This window comes from Nannospalax galili, unplaced genomic scaffold (genome assembly GCF_000622305.1).
Source record: "Nannospalax galili isolate Female #2095 unplaced genomic scaffold, S.galili_v1.0 scaffold759, whole genome shotgun sequence".
NCBI lineage: Eukaryota > Metazoa > Chordata > Mammalia > Rodentia > Spalacidae > Nannospalax > Nannospalax galili.
The window spans coordinates 343,817-353,809 of NW_008342628.1; the positions used below are offsets into that span (position 1 = coordinate 343,817).

The 9,993-nt window shown below is 39.8% G+C and overlaps 1 protein-coding gene across 4 annotated transcripts in view; it reads left to right on the forward strand.

The window, feature by feature from the left end:
• Window positions 1-9,993, forward strand: part of Lrrc28 (leucine rich repeat containing 28) — a gene marked incomplete at its 3' end in the record, with an annotated part of 141,932 nt that overhangs the window by 97,410 nt on the left and 34,529 nt on the right. For 3 of the 4 annotated variants that reach the window (XM_017799534.2, XM_029566214.1, XM_017799535.2), the window contains 1 exon segment: window positions 6,499-6,705. In XM_017799534.2, the coding sequence (XP_017655023.1) occupies window positions 6,499-6,705 (207 nt within the window). 4 annotated transcript variants of the gene reach the window in all.

Sequence of the window (9,993 nt, forward strand, 5' to 3'; positions counted from 1 at the left end):
CCCCCAGCCATTCCCCACTACTTGTCCATCTGGTGAATCTAGTCAGCCTATATGGAGGTCTTTGTTTTAGGAAGGTAAGCTGTTCCTCATCTAGCAGCAGTCAGTTGTCAGTATTCCTTTAGATAAGATTGGGGTCTGCTGTTCATTTTCCCAGTCCTATGCTGGGTTACTAAATTTTTTTTACTTTTGAAATTTTTATGTGTATGTGTTTTGTCTGCATGTATGTAAAGCATTCCATGTTCATGCACTGCCTGCAGAGACAGAAAAGGGTGTTGAAATCTCTGGAACTAGAGTTAGATGCAGTTGTTAGCCCCCATGTGAGTGCTGTGAACTGAACCCAGGTCCTCTGTAAGAGCAGCCAGTGCTCTTAATTGCTAAGCCATCTCTCCAGCTCCTCTATCTGTTATTTTAACACAAAGGAAAATTAAGTCTTCTAGTACACAGTCATGTAACCACCACCACAACCAGGATACATGAGAGAGTTTGAGAGCCTCTCCCTCCCAAGACCTCTTTATACTCCTAGTATATCAACCAGCCTTTGCCTACCCTCCAGGTCTGGGCAATCAATGACTGTGTAATTTTCTTGCTCTGTAGTTTAGCCGTCTCCAAAGTATTATGTAAATGCCATCCAACAGTATGAACCCTTTGAATCTGGCTTCTCTCACCCAGTGAACTCAAGATTCAGCTGCATTATATGTAATTTATTCCCTTTTATTTCTGAGCAGTAGTCCATCCATTCACCTACTGAAGGATGTTTATTCTTTTGCAAAATTATTTAGTTTCTGTAAAGTTATTAGTTATGTCCCATCTTTTGTTCCCTGTTTTGGTAACTCATGTCTCCCCCACCTCCCTCCTTCCTTTCTCTCCTTCCTTCCTGTCTGCCTAACATCTGTCATTTAGCATTTTTTAAAAAGACCTGCTTTGGGGGCTGAAGAGATGGCTCAATGATTAAGAGTGCATACTGTTCTTGCAGAGGACCTGAGTTTGATTCCCAGCACCCATGTTGAGCCACTCACAACCCCTTTTACTCCAGCTCTTAGGGGACCCAATGCCTCTAGCCTCTGCAGGTAACTGTACTTATGTGTACATAACTCCTTTCACCCACATACATATAATAAAAAATAAAACTCTTTTTTGGTGGGGGCAGCAGTTTATTTGAGAGAAAACAGACTGCTGGACTGCCTCTCAGGGAGCAGAGAAAGAACAGCAAGCAAGGGCAGTCAGAGATCTTTTATAGGCAGTTAGGTGGTTGAGTAACTTTCCATGACATAGTCTGGGCAGTTTAGCTCAGGATTGGTTGGTCTCCCAATAAGTAGAGAGATTATCCCAGGGCTAAGTTTTAACCTGCCATTTTAGAATGTTGGGAGCTACACTGCCATTTTAGGAGCCTTCCAGGAACCTAACGTTCCAGCCTTTTGTTGATGATAAGGGGTGATGGTGGTCTTTCTTTAGCTACTTCCTGCTGGACAGGAACATTGGCAAAGGGGGCTGGTCTCAAAAGGCTGGAACATCAGTCTGGAATGCAGGGTTAGGCAGGCAGGTGGTGGTAGGAGACCTGAGGATATTTGGTTAAGAGCATCTGGTTCACTGACTGTCAGGACATCTCATTGATTCTGTCCTGAAAAAATGTAAAAGGCATGGAATAGTCATTATTATGAGGAGGATGGATATCAGTGGGTCAAGGAGGGGAAGGAGAAGTAAAGGCAAGAATAGTTAGGCACAGATTCTAGGCAAGGAACTAGGTGAAGTCAGAACAGGGTGAATTTTCAACTCAGAGTTTCTTGATAAGGGCTTCCGAGAGCATCCATCTACTGGGTTTTTCGTCATTTTACTTTTGGCTGCCATGGCTAGACTCAGGATTTGCTTTTCAGGCATTTTGATAATAGAGTGACTAGAATCACAGTGTGAGTTCCCTCCAAAATGGCTCTAGACCAGGAGAGAGAAGAAATTTAGCCATCATTTAATTTTTAGATAAGAATAGTTTTGTTTTGTTTTTTTCCTGAGCAGCATTTTCTTATTACGAATAAATCATTAGTGATAAATTGTCTAAATAGCATCTTATATGAATTTAAGCCTAAGGAAGTTCAATCCTTTGGACTCTTAAAGAAATATACTAATCATTTTACTCTTTGGTTATACGTTCCTGTTGGGCATTTAAGACCATGCATTTGTCCCAAATAAACCAATTTATTTTTACTTTTAAGGTCAGATCTGGGCCTGAGGGGTCACATGGGCTTGGGAGGAGCCCCTGGCTCCTTTCTTTTTACCAGTTCCATCTATGTGAGGATAAGTCAAAGGTCCTGCTCCACCAGGGTTTCACTTGGAAGCATGGAGGAAATGTTTCCTCTGTGTTGACCCTCCTCTTTGCAGACTGGACAATAGGTCAGGTCCATCTAGTGGGGTCTCCGTGGCCTCCCTCAACAAGAGGACAGGTGACTTACCACAGTTACAGGACATTTTGAGAGATGTTCCATAGTCCCCTGGAACTTAGTTGACCTTAGAGGGCAAAGAACAAAAATTGTCCCTTTAAGTCCCTCTGACCAGATTAGTATAGGCCTCAAAGTATGGCTATTAAACATCCAAGAAGGTTAGTTCCACCAGTCTGATACTTTTAATTACCATGTGCTATGTAGATAAAACTTGGGCGAAAACCAAACATTCTTAGATAAACCTTGACTAGACCTATATTTTGTTCCTTAAAGTAGTTGACTGAACTATGACCTTAGAAAATTTAACATTATCTATATATTATTTCTGTCTTATCCTTTCTATATCATAACAAACCTACACAGACCATCATCACTTGTTTAGACTTTCTTATTTTTTCTTTCTATTCTGGGAATATCCAGCCATCATAATCTTCATACATAAATCCTTAATACAATATCTCCATTCCCATATCTTCTTAATATCTTTTGCCTTCCTATTTTTTCTTAATAACCATGATACAGAATAATATTAACATATAATTTTCCATCTGTTGTGAGAATTCTCTTCCTGGGGATACCAAGCAATGTTTATCCTCTTTCTAAAGTTCTAGTGTTTGATTACATTAAAGTTCACCCTGGGGAACCAATGAATTTATTGAGTTTACTTGCAGAGATGAGTGAGGGATTACTGAGGTATATGGGTGACCTAAGAGTACTTGCGCTAGAAAGCCTTTACCCAGCATGGATGTTGACTTTTATAACCTCATGGGTTAAGCCCACTCTTCCTAGCCTTCCCAAGATTATATATTATAGGCCTTCCCAAGTTCAGGAGACCTTTTGCAATTAGGGCAGAATTATGTACAGCTGGCAGGGAAGATGGGCAAGATACTCAGGTGAGGGTCCAATGATCCTGCTTACCCCTCCTTTAATGAAGGAGCACAACCGTCAATAAGCCCAGTTTTGTTGAATAACTGAAAGAACTGACTTTTCATTGATTTTCTGTGGCTTTTAAAATTTCTGTTTTGTTAATGTAGCTTTAATGCTTTCTTCTCTTCTGTTTCCTTTGAGTTTAGTGTTCACTTCCTTTTCCCCTTTGTCAAGGTGGAAGCTTAGGAAATAGATCTGAGAGCTTTTCTAACTCAGCATCCAAAGCTTTAGCACGCCCTTTTACCACTTACTCACCTGCATCCCATTAATTTTGATATCTTCTTGTGATTGTTTTCATGTGGTCACAAACATTTGAGGGGGGGCTGTGGAGATGACTCAGCAGTTAAGAGCACTCAAAGCTTCTGCAGAGAACCTGAATTCAGTTCTTAGCACCCTCTTGAAGGCTCATAACCATCTGTAACTCCAGTTCCAGGGGATCGATGCCCTCTTCTAACCTCTATGGGTATTTCATGCAAATCGTGCATATACAATCAGGCAGGCAAACTCTCAACACATAAATAAAAACAAGTAAATATCTCAATTTTTTTCCAACTTTCTTCACAGTGTGTTTTACTTACTGGTTATTTAGAAATATGTTACTTAATTTCCAAGTATTTGAAAAGTTTCCAAATTTCCTTTTATTCCTTTTATTTATTCTTTGAGAGTTTTATAAAATGTATTTTGATCATATTACCCCCTCCCCCAACTCCTCCAAGATCTACCCCCACCTTCCTTTTTTTTTTTTTTTCCCCTACCAAGTCCAGTTTGTGTTGTCTAAATACTTTGAGTGTGGAACCAACCCTGACCTAGCAGGGGTTCAGTCATACACTTAGAGAAAACTTACTCTTCACTCCCTGCAGCTATAATATGCCAATAGCCCCTTAGTTAGAGGTGGGAGTTTAGACACACCTCCCCCTCCATGCTGAGATTTTGTCTGGCTTGAGCTTGAGCGGGTCTTGTGCATGCCACCACAACTGCTGTGAGTTCATGTGTACAGCTTCCCTGCTGTCTGGAAAGCACTGTTCCTTGTTTATATTCATTCACCACCTCTGGCTCTTAGAATCGTCCTGCCCCATCTTCAAAGATTCCTGAGCCATGGGGTGAGAAAGAGGTGTGGTGTAGATGCTTTCAAGTCTTTCTACTTTAATTCCCACTTGGTCAGAGTACACATTTTGTGTGATTTCGGTCCTTTTAAATAGGAGACATGTTTAATTGTACAGCATACAGTCAGCCCTGGATAATATATATTATGTGCTTCAAATCAGTGTGTCTTCTGCTCTGGTTTCTAACATGTCAAGTTAGGTCAAGTTGTTTTTTTGAGATAGGATCTCCTGTTAGCTGCAGCTGGCCTGGTGCTCGCTGTGTAGATCAGGGTAGTCTCAATCTCACAGAGATCCACCTGCCTCCACCTCCCAAGTCCTGGGGTTAACACCTGCCTCTGATTTTTTTTTTTTTTAAATGTTCCTAGCCGACAGGAAACTTCTGTAAATAGCCAGATATTAAGTATTTTTAAGCTTTGTAGGCCACATATGGTCTCTGCCATATGATCTTTGTTTTGATGTTGTTTACCCTCTTTAAAAATGGTAAGTGCCAACTTTGGCTTGCCAGTGCTATGGGCCAAGTATAACCTGAGAGTTGTGGTTTGCCGACCCCTGCACTGTAACTGTAAGGAAAGTTTGTGTGAAGGTGTAAGATTTTGTTATCTGTCAGAAAAAGTGTTGCTTATCTAGTCCTAAACAAATTGCACTGTGCTCAGGGAGGTACAGGTAGACCAAACCTAAGAGGTTTGGCCTAGGAAAGGGGGTGGGATTAGGAGTTTATGAGTTAGCATTGTAGCTTCTGTAACATGAAGGATTCATGATGGGAAAGAAGCAAACCTGCCCTGCCCAGTGCTTATGTAGAGTCTTGGAGCAGAAGGTACAGACCTGAACAGAGTAAATGTCTTTTCCCTAAAATGGCAATTTTCCCCTGAGAACAACTAAGTTTCTTGTAAGAAACTTCCCAATCTTCACTTAGCACTTAGAGGTTTAGCATATGACAAGAACATTGCACTCACCCTGGAACAGACCACCACTGTAGACTATGAGGAGGGAATGTTGGAGTCAGTAGGAGGTAGGACTAAAGTAAGCTTCTAAAGACTCTATTTCTTAGTTCAGAAATCTTCCATTTGATTCAAGTGTATTTACCTGGATGTCTTAATGTATAAATCTCCTGTTATCTACTTAGAAGATCATTCATATAGATCACAAAAACAGCCACAGTGAGGTGACTATAATCATTCCTTTTCCACCCAACCAAGAACTTCAATTCATCAATAGCAAACTTCTGGTTCAGATTCATCATTCCATGATCACTTTTCCCCTTTCTCCAAGCCAGCACTTTATTTTTATTTATTATTTTTATTTTATATGTATAAGTGTATTGTGTGCATGTATGTAAGTGCACCCATGTCATGCATTGCCCTCAGAGGTCAGAAGAGGTAGTCAGATCCTCTTGGCACTGGAGTTCAGATCGTTGTTAGCCACCATGTGAGTTCTGGGACCCAAACCTGGGTTCTCTACAAGAGCAGCCAGTCCTCTTAACCCTTGAGTCATCTCTCTACCCCTAGCCAACACTCTTCTGTATTTAGGAAATCCTGGCAGGGGCTGAGGGGAGTGCTTGCTATGCAATCATAAGGACCTGAGTTCAGATTCCATGTAAAAAACAGGCACAATGATACACATCTGTAACCCTAATGCTGAAGGAGAAGGGGTGGGGAAGGACAGAACCTGGGGGCTCACTGGCCAGCCAGAGGAGCCAAAACAGCAAGTTCTAGGTTGAGTGAGAGACCCTGTCTCAAAAAATAGAGTAGAGAACTATGGAGAAAGATAACCTATGTTGACCTCTGACCTCCACACATGTAGTCATGGGTAAGTGCACCTGTGCACACATGTACACCATTACCCTACTTCACCCCATCCTACCTATATACACAAATCCTGCCAGTCTGAGATAGAGGCACTTGCCTAAGCTGGATTGTTTGAAGTCTAGCTATAAAGTCTCAGCTACTGATCTTACTTGAACTATCACAGTATTGTTCATTTTATTTTATTCTTTAAGTTAAATGGAATGTGATTTATCTTCATTTTGATTTTGGTTGTAGAGGTTGGCGATTTGAAGGAGCTGCAGACACTAGACATTTCTACCAATCGTTTGCTAGCTTTACCCGAGAGGCTTCACCTGTGCCTTTCTCTGCAGTACCTCACTGTAGACCGCAATCAGCTATGGTGTGTGCCGCGCCATCTCTGCCAGCTGCCCAGCCTCAATGAGCTCTCCATGGCTGGAAACCGTCTTGCATTTTTGCCACTTGGTAAGTGTTGTGGTCATATCATGGAAAAGAACAGCCAAAACATAAGATGCAAAGTGTGTCTTTGAATAGGATGAATTCCTTTCTTTCTGTTTATCTTGAGGATTGCCTCTCTAAATCCATTTTTTAAATCAACACAAGCATTATTCCTAGATAAGAAATAAAATTTATGTTAGGACTTTTTAAAATTGTTGTTTGCTTTGTTTTTTGAGTCAAGTTCACACTCTTCTTGAGTGTCCAGTCTTCCAGTCTCAACTTCCCAAGTACTGGGATTACATATATGGGCCACCATGCCTGACTCAGGGTATTCATATTTTAAAAAGGATATCAGGGCTATAATATTTGTTTAGTCACAGAATGCATCAGGTAGGAGAGAATTGCTCTGAGAAGGGAATTAAAGTATGTGTGACTATAAATGTGATGGAAGCCATCAAGACTCTGGAAGATGACTACCAGTACAAATACACTTACTGATTCCTTCCCCTCCCCCTTTCTTGGTTCTGTAGATTTAACCCAGGGTCTTGCACATGTTGGGCAAGGACTCTACCACCAGCCAAGTTTCCCCATCCCAAATCTATATGTTTAGATATTAGCTGTTACTTAGAAAATTTGTGTTTGCATGTTGTCATAATTAGCAATGCCAGAAAAATCTAACTGAAAAACTTTGTAGGCTTTAAAATTGACTGAACTGAGCTAGAGATGTCACCTTGGCTAATAAATAACATTATCCTCTGTAGATTCCTATAATTGGCTCATTTTGACATATGTCAAAGGACCTAGGTCTTTAATAATATGGTATATTTATTTCATACAGAACTGAGTTACTTTATCAATTTTTAAGAAACAAAAGTCCCATTCCAAAAAGTTAAAACATGAAATCCCATAGAACCCTAAACTGTCACAGTAAGCATCATATGGTTTTACTCATAAAAGCATTTTTACAATGAATAATTTATCTCTTAGGACAATGGAGTGAATAATTTACTAGTCCCTGAAAGGAAATGTTTCCAGCGTAATTTATTTCATGTATTATTTTCAATTTAAAGTCTCTTCATGAAAACTTTAAAGTATCAGAGATACTAAAAGCAATTCACATAGTAATAACTAGTAAGTTTAAAGGGATTACTTTTCCATAGATAAATCCCACAATAATAAAATTAACAAAATGAAATAAAGCTATTTCAAAAGCAAGCTATATTTCTAAGAAATCAGAGTTCTTGTGAATGAGAATATCAAATATAAATATATTTTAAAATAAACATACTTGCTGAACTAACACAGAAGTCTTAGAACAATTTCAGTAGGCAAGCACCTGATTACCAGGTGTACCACTTCACAGTGTGTGACGTGGAATAAATTGCTGAGTTTTGTTGTCCTTTTCTGAAGCCCAGAGGTGATAGTCTCTACCCTGCTTAATAGGATAGTTTATGAATAAGAATTATAAAGAGCTATACAAGTATATATGACCCACAAATGAGAAGTTACAACTCAAGGATTACCTTTTCCAACCTTAAAATTTTTCTACCCTCTTTCTCATATTCAAGACTCTCCCTACCCATAACAACCACTGGAACCTATGTCCCACTTCCTAATGGAAGTGTACAACTACTGGCTCCCAACCATGTGACTGCCAGAATGGTGCTGTCAGTGCAGGTGGTAAATCAAGGATGGCAAGGATGGGTGGGACGGGAAACATTCAGTCATTTGATGTGTCCATTTAATAGGGTTTTTAAAATTATTTTTTTAATATTTTATTTATTATTTTTATTTTATGTGTATGAGTGTATTGCTTGCAGTGGGCAGGTGCACCTGTGTCATGCCCACTGAGGTCAGATGAAGGCATTGAATCCCCTGGAACTGGAGTTACAGATGGTTGTTAGCTGCCATGTGGGTACTGGGAATCAAACCTGGGTCCTCTGCAGGAACACTTAGTGCTCTTGACCACTGAGCCATCTCTCCAGCCCAATATGTTTATTTTAAAAATATATTTATATTTGATACTCTCACTCAAAAGAGCTCTGATTTCTTAGAAGTATATCTCACTTTTGAAATGGCTTTACTTCATTTTGTTAATTTTATAGTTGTGGAAAAGTAATCTGCTTGTAATCAACTTGAATAACATCAGAGTTCACAGTAAATCTACAAATTCTGTTACAAGCAACCCTGAACTTTTCATAATTTGACTGTCAGTTGTTATCAGAACCAAATGAGCTTATTAAGGTCAGTGTTGCCTCTACTAGTTTCTATTATTATATTAACTTTGTAGGGAAGGAGTATTTCTATCGTAAATTACATATGTAAGGAGTATTATTTATTTCTATAATTGATTGGTAAGAATAATAGCTATCACTCTTTAGCCAAGTATTCTGTTTAATTGCTGTACAATAGTCTCTAATTATTATAAAACATCTTTACAAAATCTATTACTAAACCCACTGACAAAGTGATTTTAGGGATGAGGAGATTGATGTTCAGAGTAGTTGTGTAACCTGTCCTAGACTCACAGCTAGTAATAAAACTGAGTTTCAGAATGTCTGTTTCTAAATCTTCCCACCCTGACATGCTGTCTCCTTGTTCCATACCTAGTCTGTGTAAGGAAACTCCATTTGGGTACAGAGCTAAGCCATACTGATGGTGGCCATCTCCAGTGTCAGGTTTAGCTCTTCCATTCTGGGTTCACATGCTCCCATGGACACTCTAATTGGCCTTGTTTGGGCTTTCCCTCCAGTTCCTGGCAGGGCTGCTTGCCACAGGCTAAGTCCTGTCTTTTTGTTTTGAATCTTCCATTACTTACTCTGTGTCACAACTCTTCACACAACTACCAACTTTATTCATCCTGCCAAGGTCTAAGCCACAGTGCTTACTTGATCATAGGTGTACTCCTGTCAGAATGCTGTCTAATTCTTGGGCCTTCACTCTGCATAGAATGTCACATATAACTAGACTTTTCAGGTCTATGACTTTTGCTTACTGTAGCTAATTTTGTTGCCCTTGCCCTGTTTGCTCTTCCTGCCCTGCAGTAGCTCCTCAGCCCTGGTTCCTCATTCCCCTGATAGTTGCTGCCCATTCCTATTTTTCTTTTAGCAGTGACAGCTTTGGGGCATTTTCTAAATGTACTGTGCTGAATGCTGGTATCATTTATCATCTTATCACTCAGGAAGCTGAGGTAGTAAAATTGCTGTGAGTTTGAGGCCAGCCCAGGCTATGTAGTGAGTTTTATGCCAGCTTGGGCTATCATGTAAGATTTTGTCTCAATAATCATCATCATCATCATCATCATCATCATCATCA